The sequence below is a fragment of the Chlamydotis macqueenii genome, chromosome 14 (genome assembly GCF_036417535.1).
Source record: "Chlamydotis macqueenii isolate bChlMac1 chromosome 14, bChlMac1.mat, whole genome shotgun sequence".
Classification (NCBI taxonomy): domain Eukaryota; kingdom Metazoa; phylum Chordata; class Aves; order Otidiformes; family Otididae; genus Chlamydotis; species Chlamydotis macqueenii.
The window spans coordinates 18802218-18819348 of NC_141569.1; the positions used below are offsets into that span (position 1 = coordinate 18802218).

General features: G+C 52.9%; 1 protein-coding gene across 8 annotated transcripts in view; it reads right to left on the reverse strand.

Annotated features, from left to right (window-relative positions):
- ACSL6 (acyl-CoA synthetase long chain family member 6) overlaps positions 1-16842 on the reverse strand; it is a 56256-nt gene extending 39414 nt beyond the window's left edge. For 4 of the 8 annotated variants that reach the window (XM_086758802.1, XM_086758800.1, XM_086758801.1 and 1 more), the window contains exon 1: positions 16768-16842. In XM_086758802.1, coding sequence (XP_086614928.1) covers positions 16768-16816 — 49 coding nt within the window. In that variant the 5' untranslated portion in view covers positions 16817-16842. Of the gene's footprint in view, positions 1-187; positions 291-640; positions 752-6054; positions 6131-13090; positions 13292-16767 lie in introns of those variants that run through there. The other 4 variants (XM_086758796.1, XM_086758795.1, XM_086758797.1 and 1 more) reach the window with 4 other exon arrangements.
- Positions 16843-17131: the final 289 nt, after the last annotated feature.

Here is a 17131-nt window from a genome sequence, read left to right on the forward strand (position 1 = left end):
ACATACATACACACATACAATTATATATCTGCATATGGGGGTGTATATGCTTGTGTATGTGTGCATGTCAAATACATACATAAAAATAAAAAAAAATAAAATTTCCCCCTGCTCTGCATGACCAGCGATCATGCCATTAGCATTATTGCAGAGACATCTCCCACTCCTGAGAAAAAATCCTTCTCACCAAATATCCGGTGCATGACTGGCACAGGCTCCTCCTCATCCCGACCACAGCACCCAGGGACCGAGCTGGCGGCAGAGCCCAGAGCCCAGGGACCCGCCGGCCCCCCGGCCTCCTCCACCCCAACGCCAAAGGCGAGGCGCAGACAAAGAACGGGAATCTCCCGAGCAACCCAGAGCAGCGGCGCTGGCCTCTGCTCCCTCCTGCTCCGCGCTGCCGAGAAATGCATCAGCAAGGAAACACATTTGCAAGACACAAGATCTTTGCAAGCGTCCGCTAAAAAAGGAAAAACGCTAACAAGGAGCTCAATGTCCTGAAAGTCCAATTTTACAGAAAGAGCAGAGTAATCACACGTAAACAGAGGTATTTAAAGTATCTAAAATATCTACAGCATACCGGCCCCTTGCCAGGAGAAATTATTCAATAAATAATTCAGTGGCTGCGCAGAGATCTTACTTTACACACTTGAAATGCTTCAGAGAGCAAAATCCACCACCAAGTTGGCTGGAGATGCCCCGTGCTCGCAGCCGCGCAGGGGCCGCGTCGCCGGCTCATCCCTCTGCGTCGGGTCCATTGGTTCAGCCGATGCTACCAAACCCCCACGGAAAGCTTCGTCCTCTGGTCTCGCACCTCCTCGCCACGCTCAGCACAGCTCACTGATGTGAACCGACCTAAAAATACCCCTTGCAGCCCAGGGCGGATTGGCACAGCAGTACTCTGATGCCACCGTGACTCATGCGCACAGGAAAGCTGAGGCCGGGATCCTGGTCCAAATCTGTCACTCGTCGGAATAACCAAGTGTTAGGAAGCCTGCACAAGTATTTTGAGTTTCCTACCAGAAGGGAAAAACTCAACAGCTCACAGGCTCTGAAGTCTACCACCTGCCTAATGCACGGTGACGAGAAAGCTCCTCTCACTGCTGAGATGTCCTTAAAACGGTCCCCAGCGTCAGCATGTGATGAACCAGTCACAAGGTTTCATAGACCAGGCTAAAAAAACCTCAGCCTGTGGTTGCAGAGGATGAAGCTCAGATGGCAAAACCCACACGGGATATTTCTGCGCCCGCCGTCCCTCCAATCACATCCCTCTCATACCCGCTGTGCGCTTGCCCGGAGCGGGCTCAGGTGATTCCCCCCCAGCCAGAAGAAAAAGCAAAGCCCCAGAGCCACGTGGTTTTCTGGCTCGTTGGTCCTCTTCCTGCAGCTCTATCGGGGCCGCTCACACAGCTGTGCCCAAAACCAGCTCAGGGGCTGCAAAGTTTCATCCTGGGGAAACCACAGCCTGGTCCTTCCCTGCCCGCATCTGCCTGCCTCCTCGGCTCGGCGAGTGCCAGCAGCCCGTCGAGGTGACTGCAGCGGGAGAGAATTTGCCCCTCAGCCTTATGGCAAAGTTTGCAGGTGGCAGCGAATCCTCGGCATGTCCCAGCACCGCGCCCGGCAGGCATCCCGAAAGCGGGGCTGTTTGCTGCCGCCGCGTTGCCAGCGCTGGGGTTCTGTTCTGGAAGCTGCTTCCAGAGCATCTGCAAAGCCTCCCCCCCTCTTCCCAGAGGCACCTGTGATCATTTGTAAATCTCAGTTCTTGCAAAGAAGAGGGATTTTTAGTTCATTTTAATTTTTCTTTGTGGGTTTGGGTGGTTTTTTGGGTTGGTTTTTTTTTTTTTTTTTGAGTGATGTTGATGGTTGATTGCCCCATATACTATATGGTTCTTGAATGCTGTGTGACAGGCAGCGATCAAACAGCTTAAATAATTGCACAAAAAATAGTTATCTGGGGCAGAGTACAAAGAGAAGCACTGAATGGAGAGGGAAAATGCAGCTGCACCCACAACAGTTGGTTTTGCAGAAGATGCTCTGAAAAGAGCTTGCGAGCTTGTTGCCAGGCAAAGTTTTGACATTTGCCTTCAAGTGTTGATTGGGTTTAAACAAACCTTAGTCTCAGAGAACAGTTTGAGTTGGAAGGGACCTTAAAGCCCACCCAGCCCAACCTCCCTGCAAGGAGCAGGGACATCTCCAACCAGATCAGATCGCTCAGAGCCCCGGCCAACCTGGCCTGGAATGCTTCCAGGGATGGGGCATCCACCGCCTCTCTGGGCAACCTGGGCCAGGGTTCCACCACCTTCACAGTGAGGAATTTCTTCCTTCATACTGTCTGTAGAGGTTGTGGTCCAGCTGAGAACCCCAGTAACCTGAAGTTTTTGCAGCAGTGGTGGTGCTGGTCATCGCAGAGGTGCAGGGACTACCAGCCAGAGGTGGCAGGGCAGGAAGGGGTGTCCAGCCTGGCTCTCCGTGGCCATCCACACCCTGCCCTTGGCTGCGTCCGCACAGCCAGTAAGTGTGAGACCGGACACCAGAAGGCAGGAGCTGGCCCTGCCTGCTCTCCCGCTGTGTGCACACACTGCGCCAGGCCTGAGGTCTGCTTGCCGCTTGCACAGTGAGATAGAATCACAGAATTATTTAGGTTGAAAAGAGCTTTAAGATCATCGAGCCCAACCGTTAACCCAACAGTGCCAAGTCCATCACCAAACCACGTCCCTAAGCACCACATCCACGCGTGTTTTGAACACCCCAGGGGTGGTGACTCCACCACCTCCATGGCCAGCCTGTGCCAATGCTCAATAACGCTTTCGGTGAAGAAATATCTCCCAATATCCAATCTAAACCTCCCCTGGTGCAACCCGAGGCCCCTTTCATCTCATAGCCTGGATGGGGTGACCCAAACCCACAGCACTGTGGGATGGGGCCGTGGGGATCCCCCCCACCGGTGCCTTACGTCCACCCTGGGGTGCAGGGCTGTTGGCTGGAGTGGGCAGCTGAGCCAGCACAAAACTAACTGTCCTGCAGAAAGAATGGAAAAAACGGTTTGTTTCCAACCAAATCTGCACCTGGGGTGACCATTCGGCATTGTCAGCACCGGTGCCATGAGGTGCACGCAGGCAGAGAGGGCAGCCGGAGCCCTTGGCAGCAGCCCAGCTCAGGGCGGCTTCGTTTAACCCTAAACTGCAGTGTGTGGTCGCGGGGATCGGTCACGGGGGCCACCCTGGCCACGGGTGGTGGGAGCCCCGACGCCGCAGGAGCTGGCCACAGCCGAGGCCCTGCTGCCGCTCCCGCTCCCACCCCGCCTTTCCCAGGCATCAGCACCGGGGGGACCGCTCCAGCAGCAAAGCTTTTTGGGTTCCTTGCCGCTGTTTATTTTAGCGGCAGTACCAAGATACAACGGTTTCTGAGTAACGCTCTGAGCGCTCTGTGCAGCCGCTGCTGTACATTCAGGCGAGTCTGGCAGGAATGCATCACCCAAAATGACACAAAAACCTAAACAAGCTTACAGCAGAATACCTTCCGTAACACTTAAGAGCCGACGCGACGGCACGCTCAGAGGGTAGGAAAGGCCAGGAACATTTTGTGCACCGCTTCCCAGCCATGCGCTAGCCTGCATTGTTTCGTTGACAGCTCAGACTGGACCCAAACTCTTTACTCGGTCAAATTTCAATTTCGTGTTGCCTTTCTCTAATACCAACAGTTATGCAGAAAGTGTTTTCAGCAGGGCTAAGCGGGCCAAGCTGCGGCTGGCATTCCCTCCAGCCACGGGGCTCCTGGAAATCAGGGCCTTTGCCGTCCACGGGACGCTGCCCGCGCAGCTCCACACCGCGGGATTTCACCTGCCGCTGCAGAAGACGTAGACTGAGGCTGAGACCTGCTAGCTTGTGCCGTGTAATAACTGAGCACGGTCTTTCTCACAAGGAGCAATTCTCTTTAAGCCAATGTTACAGCTTGAAGAGCTCCAAAACTTACCGACCGGCCACTGCGGTAAAAGCAGAGCCATACGAACAAACGGAAAGAAAGGCCCAGTGCCAGTCACGCATCGCGTGCGCGCCCATGGAGAAGGCGTTACGACCGCCACGCTGGAATCCGAAACCAGAAAATGACGTTGGAAACAAGAGCTTAAGAAAAAGTAACAGTAGTGTCATGATCTAACTATAATTAATACAGTTGTATCCCTCACTTAGAGTAAGCCATCTATAATTAGGTCGGGTTAATTACCCATCAAGTGCCCTGCAAGTCACGGTGCTTCTCTGAAGGACCCTGTCTGCGCGGAGGGGAAGGGGCGAGGGGACCCCGCGGTCTGAGTACACCTGGAGAGAGGGGGGTTTTCTCCAGACCCCGTGTGCAGACAACGTGCCCGCACGCATCAAGCCCGGGCTCCATCCCAAAACAAAACAGCAGCCCAACAAGGCTCTGAAAGTTGCTTGGGGCTCGTTTGGCAACCTTGCGGTGTGACAAGGGGCAAGAAAACAAAGGTTAAGAAAGGTACGTCCTGCGCCAAAAGACCTGAGGGAAAGCAACTCCCTCCTCTCGCTGTCGTTGAGGGACGGGCAGCGGGACCGGCAGCATCGCCAGCCATGCCCTCTGCCTGCCCGGGTCCCGCGCCAGCAGCCTACGGTCATCACCGAAACACCGTGCCCACAAACGGCCAGAGCTCCTCAAAATAATCTCCGTGGGTTTTCTACGCGCAGTAATATCACCGTGCTTTTAAAGGAACATAACTTTTAGTTTCTCTCTTGCAGGTCAAGCCAGTAAGAACAGACCAATCATTGCAGAAACGGTCACCGCACATGTTAGGTATTGCTCTCACTGTGCTGGAAAACTGTAAATAATCACATTGGGTAATGGCAATGTCCATCACAAAGAGCCTACCTTGAAGTCAGAGTGGTTGCAACTCGTTAACAGAAACCCTAGAAACCCGCAGAGTGTCAACCACAATGAAATGAGTTTGCTGGTCTCTACAGACCTCCTGCTATGGGAAACAAGCCCTGCTGCTTGGGGCCAGGAGTTTTCATAGAATCCCAGGATGGTTTGGGTGGGAAGGGACCGTTAAAGCCCACCCAGTCCAACCCCCCTGCAAGGAGCAGGGACATCTCCAACCGGATCAGGTTGCTCAGAGCCCCGGCCAACCTGGCCTGGAATGTTTCCAGGGATGGGGCATCCACCGCCCCTCTGGGCAACCCGGGCCAGTGTCCCACCGCCCTCAGCGTAAAAAATTTTTCCTTATCTCCAGTCTGAACCTACCTCCCTCTATTTTGAAGCCATTACTCCTCATCCTATCCCAACAGGCCCTACTTAAGAGTCTCTCCCCACCTTTCCTGCAGCCCCCTTTGGGCACTGGGAGCCGCTCTCAGGTCTCCTTGGAGCCTCCTCTTCTCCAGGCTGAGCAGCCCCAGCTCTCAGCCTGTGCTCACAGCGGAGCTGCTCCAGCCCCCTGACCATCTCCGTGCCCTCCACTGGACCCGCTCCAACAGCTCCACGTTGGTCCAAAACTCCCTTTGCGGGAAATGATGCCCAAACGGGCGAGCCCCCGCAGCCAGCCTCGGCACCCGAGGTCCACGGTGGGTGGCCGGGGTGACCCCCGGAGGTGCCGCGGGGGGGTCCCGAGCCCCGGAGCTGGGAGCAGCGGCCGCCACGGCCGTTCCTGCGGCGGGGGCCCACGCGGGGCCGGGCTCCCGCACCCCTGGGATCTCCAGCCAGAGACGGACTAGAGCTTCCTCCCACCCCCCCCCCCCCGAAAACTGTTAGAAATATCTGAAATAACACGAAAGCGCCAGAGCCGTTGTGTTTCACCCCGCACTGGGGTCCTCCCGCATCGCAACACCGAGAAACGCAGCCGGGACCCCCCTTTCCCCTCTCCGTGGGGGTTCTCTGCGTGCAGAGGGGTCTCCTAACCCGCCCTTTTTTTTTTTTTTTTTTTTTGGGGGGGGGGCGTGTGTTTTGCTCGGAGCCCAACCGCCGCACAGCCACTGCTCCGACCCGGCCTCTTCACCGCGATTTCAAGAATAACAATTAAAAAAAAATAAAATAGAAACAAAGGGGCGGATTTACCAGCTGCAGGGGAAGCCGGCTCCCCTCCTCTCCCGGCCGCAGTCAGCTCATGGCTGGGTCTCCGCTCCGGCCCCGCTCCCCCGCCCGCGGAGGCTCGGCACGGCTCAGCCCGGATTAGCGCGGCGCGGCCCCGCTGTAACCCTTGCGGCCCCGTCCCGCCCGGCAAAACTCGCCCCTTCTGCCTCTTGCCCGGCTTCGGCACACTGGAAACCTTCGGGCTCCTCACAGAGCGTTGGGATGGAAAACTGCTTGGAATGAAAGGCAGCACCTTTTTTTTTTTTCCCCCCCTCTTCGGGAAAAATCATCATCACATGAGATTTGTGACACCGAGGAAGTCTGCCTTGCCGGCTGTTAAATCAGAAACTTCATAGCTCGAGCAGAATGAACATAAATCATCTGGATCAATGAACTAGTAAGAGAATAACTGTTGCCAATATCACCCTCACATTGCTACGCATACTAAAAGCAGAGAAAAAAAAAAAAAAAAAAAGGCATTTGAGCCAAAACCAGTTTTTGTTATTTTACGCTGATAATAACAAAGGGAAAACTTTACCACTCATTTGTGGTGGTAAAAATATTAATATTTCAGGTTTGAGAGGTCTGGCCAAGAGGTTCATCCTAACAAAAAGGACACTGCTTCCAACCAAAAGCCAACAGTCTCTGATTGCCTCCAGCTCCCCGCTTCGGAGCTAAGATAACCTCCGCCACTCCTCTGCGCCCCACCAGGACCCTCTCACCACACTGCCACCTTATTTGCTGTTATATTCTGTTATTTACTGTTATTTACATTATTCCTTCTCAGAACTGTGGCAGTTAGCAAGGCGTGAGGAGTCCATCCCCCCCACGGCTGGATATCTGCCTTTCTTAACATAGAAATTATAATTTTCCTTACCTCTTTCTCTTTTTTTTTCTCCTGAAACCCTATTCAGGCTGGATCTCCGCAATCACTTGGCAGAGCGGAAGGGAAGATGCTGTGTGAACACTGTTATCAGAGTTAATAAAGTTTCTGCCCAACCTGTCCTAAGTTGTACTGGCGTTACTAAGCACCTGGAGTGCACAATGGAGAATTCTCACAGGATGTTTAACACTCATGTACAAAGAGGGACGGATATTTAATGAGATTTCAGGCAAGCTTGTCAACCACCGCTCATTTGGCTCAGCTGTGGGTGCTCTGCAATCAGGCTTCATTCATGAGTTTGCCAGAGCAGGGCAGGGAGTGCTGGCCCAAATGGTCTGTGGGTGTAAACCAGCATCATAGTGCTGGCTTAGCGGGGCCTCAACAATGTTCACCAGCTCAGATTCCTGCCCCTTTGTTCCTTACAAGCTGCACCTTGACAGAAACTTTGCAGTCAGGGAAATATCTCAGGTGCGCGGGCGGCCCAGGCCTGACTGGGCGCTTGGGTGGCTGCAGCCCATGGATAGAGCGCAGGGGTGTTGGTGGTGGGGTGCTCCAGAGGGGATGCAGGAACACTGATTTTAAATAAATGCTGGATTAAATCCAAGTTACTGTGCTATTTTATTTCTAAGAGCTCATTTCAAGCTCCTGTGGTAGGGGATGCTCTTTCGTGCCTCTGTGGAGATGACAGTAGATGAAATGCCCTCAGCATCAGTAGAGGGCTTCAGAAAAACAAGTGTTTCAGGACAGCTTCAGACCCTTCTACCTCCCCAGTAAATACTCTGGGCAGTTATTCCCTCGTTACACATGCACACACGCAGCATAAGGACTCACTAGCTGGAAGCACCATCGGAGAAATAGGAGAGAACAGATGGAGGAAACGGGATTTAGGCTTTCTGCCTCAAGGGAAGATGGACATCGGCATGCTCTCAATAACCCACAGAATAAAGCTTCCCCAGTGCCCCAGCATTTTCTGCCAGGTGGTTTGCAGCGCAAAGTAACCAGGCGGGTGTTTTGTGGGAGGACAACCTCCTTTTTCAGACGCGCAGCCAGGAAAAGCACGCGGCCCGCCATAAAGGGGGTTTTGCTCTAGAAGCCTTTGGCACCGGAGCTCAGACGGGTCAGGTGTGTGCTCCATCCTGCAGCCGCCTTAGCGGTGCTCTGAGAACGCTAGGCTGAGCCCGGAGGTGCTGAGCACCCGAGACCTGGCCGAGGCAAGGGGAGATACAAAGAGAGAGTAACCTATTGAATTCCTCTATGCTTTTATGTTTTATCAAAATGAATGAGAAACACGGATTAAGGTTGAATTTTAAGCAGTGATGCCTATAGCCGGGAGGACGCAGAGCCGTTGGAGCAGCCACTCAAGGCTGTACCACCTGGAAACCATGGCGGGCTCAGAGCTGGCCTGTGAGCTCCTGGGCTTCCATCGCTCCATGGCCCAGAGTCCCACAAACACTTTGGAATTCTGAGGATAACTCAATAAGAAGGGCTATTTCATTTTTTCGGGATGTTCCCATAACCCAGGGCAGTAGCTTCAGTTACTGAACAGAAATCTGCCAACGGCGTCTCTACATTCCTTAATGCCCATCCATCGAAAATCCCGCCGCGACTAGAAATAAAACCCAGCCACTAATGAAAATAATGGAAGTCGTGTAAAAGATGGGGGAACTTTACTCCCTTGTGTTTCTCTTCAGCAGTCTTTTTTTTTTTTCTGTGTCTTTTGGTCAGATGTTACGCCTGCGCTGATTACACAGCATGTATTTTTGACCACTTACAAGGAGCGGCAGGAAGGAAGCGTACTGTATGAATAGAGGATTAATGCACTAATTAGGAACGCTCACGTGAGGCTACCGGAGAAGCGTTCTGCCTCCTCTCCCTCTAGCCCTCCATTTCCTTACACCACAAGGCTGCCAAGGGAACAAAAATAAACCCGGATGATGAGGACGATTTTATTGCTTACGCATATCTTCCCAGCCCTCAGCCTCGAACCGGTTCACAAGCACCCAGAAGCACGCTCTCCGTCCTGCAGCGGCGGGCGCAGCGAGGTGCAGGGGTCGCATCCCGCCCCGGGCTGAGGGGCTCCCTTCCGCATCCCGGCACCCAGCAGCCCCGGACCCCAACCACAGCCCCCCGCCAGCGGCGGTGCTGCCAGCCAGGGCCTGGCACTGCGCCGGAAAACCAGGGAAAAGGGGGGATTGGCATCGCCTCACGGAAGGTTTTTGAGAAATCTGGGGTTGGGCTGTGATTTGAGATGCCCTTAAATACCCGAAGTTAAATACTTCACTGAAACTTGCTTTTCTCCTGACAGTAATAACAAGGGCTTACATTGTTTGAATGTTTTCAAACACTTTGTGTTTGTGTTGCAGGATCTTTGCTGTTTGTTTGGGTTTGGTGGGTTTTTTTTTTGTTTTGTTAACTTAGGAAGCAATTAGGTTATTTGTATTTTTGTTTCTAGTCAGTTCCACCTTCTCATTTTCGCACCCTGCAGCACATTTCTGTGCCGGGCACTGCTGTAACTTGTTTTTGCTCTGTTTTCACAGACATTTTCGCATCCTCATGAAAGCATTTGTCCATGCTAAATTTCGCAAGCTCTCCCCAAACCTGTCTCTGGCTGCACATAAGGGAATTTTCAGTTCAGAGGCACTGGCCCCTTTCCTCTGCCTCCTCGCTGTCAGGCTTTTCCCCATCTCCATCTTCCCTTTCCCTCAGCCCTTATCCCCTTTTCTGGATATTCTCAGACACTGGAGCCAAGTTTCAAAGAGTGAAGGAGGCGGAGGCCCTCAGACAGCCCATTCTCCAGTCTCAGTGACCCAGAGCTTTTGCCTTTTCAAATGTATTTAACCAAACCAAGTGAATAGAGGAGATGCAAATGCCTTTTCCGAAAGGAAACACAGCCCTGAATTGTTGTTGGCAGGTCAGAGCATCACACCACCCTCGGCAGCCTCTCAGCTGCGGGGATTTGCCTGGCTGGGGGGAGCCGGCCGGCATTAAAAAGAAAAAAAAAAACAAAACAAAACCAAGAACAAAAAAAAACCCCAAAACCCAAAAACCCAACCAAAACCAAATACAAAAACCCCAGACCCCAGCCCTTTTCAGGCAGAATAAAACCAGGGCTGGGTCAGAGGGAGGAGGCAGTGGGGATCGCTCCCCCGGCTCCTCTGGCAGGCTGGGGACACGGGGGTGCCGGGGCGGGGGTGCCTGTCCCGGGATGGTCTCGGCTGGGCCGCTTGGAGGGGTTACTGAATTTAGTGGAAGAAAAAATAATTCTAAATGAGGTCATCTGGCATTACAGAGAATGGCTTTACCTAAAACTGAAATATTGGAAATACGAAGTAAAATGCATTTAACATTTCAAGAAGGAATCTAATATATTTGTCTTTTTTCTCCACCATCAGAAAGAATCTTGAAATAAGCTCTAGATAATGTTCTTTCTGCTTTTTATAATTAAATACTGGTCTCTGCAGGAAATACATTTAAATCTGCATCATTCACATCTTTTCTAATTTCAGTGCAAGTTTGGCTTAGATCACTTCCAGTTCATTTATATCAACAAAATAATTATTCACTCTTTTCCTAGATGCTTTTTCAAATGAAATAAAAAGTTTAATTAAATCAGCTTAGCGTTGTCAGTGCTGGTTCCTGTGCTGACCAGCTCATGCTTGCCGTTGGAGGAAAAAAAAAAAAAACAAACCAACAAAACGAAAAAGAATCCCAGCTTAGCAAACACCTCGGGCTCTCGGCTGGGACACCCCGGTGATCCCAGCGATGTCTGCAAGGCTCCTTGAGCCGATTTGAGGGATTTAGTGGCCCTGGGAAAGGAGTTCCAGTGGCGGAGGGGAGCGCGGCTCTTACCCTCGCTGTGTGGAGACGCTCGCCCATCCTTCCCCGCGGAGGCTGCTGCTGGGCCCCCAGCTCTCCCCAAGCACCATCAGCAGCCCAGGCGCTTGGGGGCAACTCAGCCTCCGTTTCTCGATGGCTGGTGTGAGAAGGAAGGGTCACCTTGGTCCCTTTTCTCCTTGGCTGGAAAAAGATGCAGAGGCTTGGCCTGCCTAGCCGGGAAAGGAAGGCTGCGCAGCTTCCCGTCTGACAGCAGAGCTGGTGGTGGCCCACAGCGGTGCCCTCCACACCCAGCCACCCGCTGCCAGCGGAACCCCAGCCTTCCCAAAGGCAAAAGCTGCCAGGCTGAGGAGGGGACCCGGCCCCGGGAGCAGGCAGGATGGGGCAGAGAGCTGCCACGTGGGCAACTGCCTCAGAGAGGCGGCTGGGCTGCGGGTCGGGACAGAAACAGCAGGTGAAAACCAAAACAGCTCGTCTGAGACATCACGCTGGCATCCAAACAAGCGGGATCTAGCTTAGTCATAAGCAAATCCGAGATGAAACTTGGAAAATTTTGGAGCAAAAGTTTCAAGAACAACGTTCCAAAATGAAAGTGTGCTCACAGCAGGGAGGGTGCCAAGGTGGCACACCACACCAGGTCCCTGCCACCCCAGCCTTTACGCTTCTGGACCCAAAGATACATCTCAGAGATGAAGGCTGGGCAGTGACTGTGATCAGGCTGATACAGCCCTGAAGGCAACGACCCTTCATCTGTGGTCAAAGCTCAGCCCTGATGGAGCATCAGGGTGTCCATTCCCAGGTGTGGGACTGGTGTCACCAAAACAATCAGCAGCAAGAGCTATGAAGGCTCTCTCGGAGTTTGGCCACCAGAAGATGGGCTTATAGATGGAGCTGCAGGTAACCACCTCTGCTGTAGGCTCCAACAGATAAAAGACCCTTAGAATCGTAGAATCTTTAAGGTTGGAAGAGACCTCCAAGATCATAAAGTCCAACCATCAACCTAACACTCCCATGCCCACTAAACCATGTCCTGAAGTGCCACGTCTACACATTCTCTGAACACCTCCAGGGATGGTGACTCCACCACTTCCCTGGGCAGCCTGTTCAGTGCCTGACCACTCTGTCAGTAACAAAGCATTTCCAAATATCCAACCTAAACATCCCCTGCCGCAACTTGAGGCCGTTTCCTCCTGTCCTGTCACAAGTTGTTTGGGAGAAGAGACCAACACCCACCTCCCTACAGCCTCCTTTCAGGCAGTTGTAGAGAGCAATGAGGGCTCCCCTCAGCCTCCTCGTCTCTGGACTAAACAATCCCAGTTCCCTCAGCCACTGCCCGTAAGACTTGTGCTCCAGACCCCTCACCAGCTTCGTTTCCTTTCTCTGGGGTTGTTATTTTTCTGAGTCGCCCAGCATCTGACTGTTCATGCCCTGCTCCCATTGGACAGGAACCACTGTACCCTGGGCCACCTGAGACTGTTGACCTCAGCGAGCAAAGCCACATAACAAACTCCAGGTATCTCCAGAACCCATCGGCCTCACTGAGGCCAACCCCTCTGACACTGATTTTGCAGCAATGGAGTGGAAACTGCTCGCTGTAGCTCACACGTGGTCTGAGATCGTATCTACAGCACAGCAGCCGCGTGTTGAGCAAATGGAAATGTGAGCTGCAGCCTTGCAACACCGTAGCACACAGGTCTAAATATAGAATCTTCTCCTCCCTTAATTGGGGGTTTCCTAATGAGGTGGTGATTTCCACTGAATGATACTTTTTTTTTTTTGAGAAGTGACACTTTCTTTCTGTGGTGCAAAGGTAAATGACTTGGACAAGGCGGTTGGATTTATCTTTCCACATTTTTGAGAACGGCATACCACACAGCACGGAAGACGGAAAAGCCCCTCGTGTGACTAACGGGAGCTTCTGGGACAGCAAGTGGAATGCGTGGGGTTTGTGGGAGAATCACCGCGGGGTCTTGCCGAAGCGTGCTGCAAACTCGGCCCACGCCAGGCAGGGGATGCATCTTCAGCCATACTTCTCCAAAGAGTCTGCTACGCATCGTACCTCCACCACTGCCTGTGACAGCCCAGGCTGGGTAAGCAGCGGGTGAAGCAGGGCTGAAGCAGAGCGCATGGGGACCAGCTCTGGGATGGCCCGGGGGCTGAGCCACCCCTGCGGCTTCAAAACTCTTCCAGGCTAAAAATCCCCGCTCGTCTCAGCGCCTTACCCTTTCTCACCACCAGCCACCAAGTTTTCTACAGTGCAGCCTCCAGCAGAATGGTAAAATATTTATAATTTTATCTACTTACAGAGCATGAAGAAGCAGAACCAGGCAGAGCCTCTGGCCTCTCCCCTCCCTCGGCCCTGCCACCGGTCACCCTGAAGGCTCCGTGACAATGTTTACGGTGGAAGGAGGATTTGACACAGCAGATGACTTGTCATCAATAAGCGCTGATAGCACGCTACAGCGATCGATCCGAACCCAGCAAAACATTTACCCGTGTCACGCTGTATGGTATCAATGCTACGTTCCTCGGAGTCTCCCAAAAACGATTTGCAGAGACACTGAATCAGCGCGTCCGGGGAGAAAAGCCGCTGGAGATCCAGGCGCGGCTCACAGCCAACTGCAGGAAAGCACAGGGAGGAGCAGGAGGGCTCCCGCTGGGGTTTCATGGATTTTACAGATGTGTTTTGAGCATATTTATCCCTATTTAAAGCCATGTGCTCTCCAGCACACCTTCCTCCACTGCCCTTGACTGGTTTCCAGGGTAAGAGGGCATCTGCGTTCATGAGCACTGTAAGCCCTCCAGTTCAGAGGAGGAGGAGAGAGGCTGGAGCAGTTTGGATACCGGTACTTTCTCCAGAGAGGATGAGGCTGGGGAGCTGCAGGAACAGAGCCACACAAGGGCCCCTCCTCAGAGCCACCCGCGGGGACGGGTGGGACCGCAGCACCGAGGACCGGCAGGGCTGGGCACAGTAGCACGAGAGACAAATAGCAGCAATGGAAAAAACCTCGTTACTTGTATTGATCCACCACCAAAGAACACATGCAGAGCACTTAAAAATAATAAAAAACTATTAATAGATGTTCTTCTTCCCTGTTCACTTCTGATCAGAAGGAGGGTGATTAAGCCAATCATTTTGTTTGGGTCTGTGTGAAGAAACGGTCTAGCCAAGCCAAGAGCAGAGCTGCCCAGGTGCCTGTGCATCTGTCAGAGGGGAATGCCTGTGCTGTGCTTCCTACCGCCGCTTCTGCATCTCGCCCAGGCTTGCTCTAGTTAGCCACAAGCGGCTCAGGTGCTGCTTGCAACTCTGCAGCAATAAAGAAGGGAAAATACCGATACTTCTCTCAAAGAGCTCTCCGAAATGTCATAAGGAGGAAAGATATAAACCCTGTGGTGCTCTGCAGCATTTGGTGACATCAAAACAATGGCAATTATCCTCTCAGTGATGTAATGTCATATTTCTGTGTTCCTGGCTTGCTCCCAGGTCAGCTTTCCTACTTCTGTGGGTATTCAGTTAATTCGGTTTGCCATCTGTCTTCAAAGCTTTTCTCTTCTTTTCATTGCCTGGGTATATCTGTAATGTCTGTAGCAGTGTGGAGACAAGAATCAAATAAATGTCTAGATTAGTGCAGAGCGGCAGAGAAAAATTGCTATGGGCTGTCTTTCCCTGCAAGCAAGCCAGGAAATTCAAATACGTGCACTCTTTCCTTTTGATGCTATCAGGAACGGTTCAAATGGAGCCGTAATAGAGGGAGGGAGGGAGAAAAAAAGCAACTGAATGCACCTCATCAACCAACACGGGCTGTGCAGCCTCGGGCCTCCGCCCCGTGGCACACACAGAGCGCAGCAGGAAACGGTTCTTATCCAGAGACCTGGATTTCAGGGCATCAGCCGGGGCTCCTGTGTCGTAGCGCAAGAGCTGGGTTTGGAAGTGGGACTGTAGATGCCTACTGGCACAGCGGGTGAGCCTCCCGCTTCCTCTGCAAACACGCCGCAAAGTATTTGGAGATCCATCAGTGCCAGCAGGGAGAAGGGACACTGCGACGGCAGAATCCCCATCTTCTGCTTCCAGCAGCTGGCAGGAGTCAGGGGAGCAAACCCTCCTCTTCCTCACCGTGAGACGGGACTGCCAGGGTGGGCGAGTGGCTCGGGGTCGCAGTCACATCAGATGAGGGGGGACAAGCTGAGCCGAGGAGTCACTGGGATTTCCTGGTTTTACGTAACTGGAGAGGAGCAAGGGGTGAACTGTAACCTCACACCAGCCCAATGTGCAAATCCCCAGGGGCACCCGTTGTTGGGTCAGTTTTATTTCACTGTCCCATTCTGTGCATCCGTTGGACCATCCAAGTCCACACATTAGGAAATAATTAGTTTTGCCTTTCTCTGACTTGTGCCGTTATTTCATTGAGACTAGCGTTGCAGACCTGTCCTCAACCAGTGAAAACCCTTGGGACGATGCCAGAAATTCATTTACAACAAACAAGAGTGCTGCACTGGGCTGGAGCGGCCAAGGAGCCCCTTGTTCAGTAAATCAGCGGTGTCCCATGGGATGGGGCCACCAGAAAAACAAGACTGTGCACGAGACCAGCAGCCGCAGGCACACGGCCGGGCAAGTTAGGCTGAAGTCGCAGAGAACACTGAAACCAAGTGAGTGCCGTGAGTCAGAGCCACTCGAACAGACACGCACGCTCCGGGATACTGAACACGCAAGGGAGCTGCATTTGGATGCAGTAGGGTAAGCATGGAGATGGAAGGCATGGGGATCAGTGCCGTGGGGTGGATGTGGAGCCCAGAGAGCTGGAGCTCGCCCAGGAGACCCCTTCCCAGTGGGCCCAGTTCTCCTCCTGTTGTCATAAACAAGCCTGGAGCACCCGTAACACAGCTCAGAGCAGCCCCGGGGCCTCGGGGCCCAAAATACTGCAACAAACACTGGCCTGTAGCTGCCCAGCCAAGTCTCGCTTTCTGATTCACCAACGCAATTCCCTCAGGGCCGTATTTGTGCTGGATGAGTTTTGCTCCAGTTCAAAAGCAGCTGTTCCAAGCTGCTGATAGAAGCAGCTGTACGCCCACTGACTTTAACAGGAGCCACCAGGATATTTTCAGAGACAAAATTCATGCCCATGGTATTACGTTCCCATTTTTTTTTTTCAGTGTGAAATATCCCTTTTCATAATCAAAACCAGCAAGGAGATATGAACATGTATAATTATGATTTGTTTTCCAGTCTTGTCACCCCCCCCCCCCCCCCATTTACCTAATGACACAAAGATGCTGTCTTAAAATCATTTTCCCCTTTTACTTCTTCCTCTGGGAAGTCTGCCTGCCTAGAGGAAAGCTGTTTGGCAGATAAAGGGGGAAACAGCACAGACCCTGAACGTTAATCTTTCCTTACAAAAGACATTTCACACAGATTCAAAGGACTCGATTTTTACTCGGTGCAGCAAATCATTTCAAGCTGCACCTTTCCGTGACCCTCCTATTTCCAACCCACAATTTTCTGGTCCAGACCCATGCTGAATCGTTTCCACCTGCCCAGGAAACAATGGGAATCACAGTCGCCCCCATCCAAGGGCTGCGTTGCACAAGCACGCACACGAGTCCAGAAGCGCTGCCCTATTGCCCATACCCGCTACAAATAAAGATTTGTCGAGGACGGACCGACCGAGCAGACCAGCAAGACCATTTAAGAGAAATTATGTAATGCATTTTCCGCTGAGCCTTCAGCATCGCGCTGCCGTAGCAGCTCATTGTGCTGACTTCGGAATCACACACAGCGGAATATCACATTTCCATCTTCGCTATGAAACGTGTGCTCCCGCCTGCCTTTTCCCCTCAGATCTCCCTTTATCCCAGGCTGGGGGAGCGGGATAAGCAGGAAGCAGGATACCGGGGGTCCGAGCCCCCCGAACATGCTACCGGGAACGGCGAGGCGATGGGGACGAACCCCCACGGCCGAGGTAGTTTTGGGGGGCAGCACTCACCCAGCAGCAGCCAGCCGGAGCCCGCGGAGCCCAGGAGCGGGGCCAGCATCCCTGCGGCACGGCCCGCTCCGTGCAGCCACGCACTGCGGCGCGCACCCTGTGCGCTCCCCCGGCATAGGGCGGTATTTTTAGCAACTCTCCTCCTCCTCTCCCCATCTTGCCGAGCGCTCCCTAATAAAAGGGGGAGGAGGGAGATGCTGGTGGCGGGTGATGGGCAGGCAGGCGCTCCCCCTCGGAGCAGCCAGAGCATCGGCAGCAGGGGAAGGGGAGAAACTTTGCTCCTTCATGGGGGTTATTTTTCACCTTCCCCCAATGGAATTGCCACTGGGCAGTTGCACAAGAACGATCCTAAAACCCCCGATAG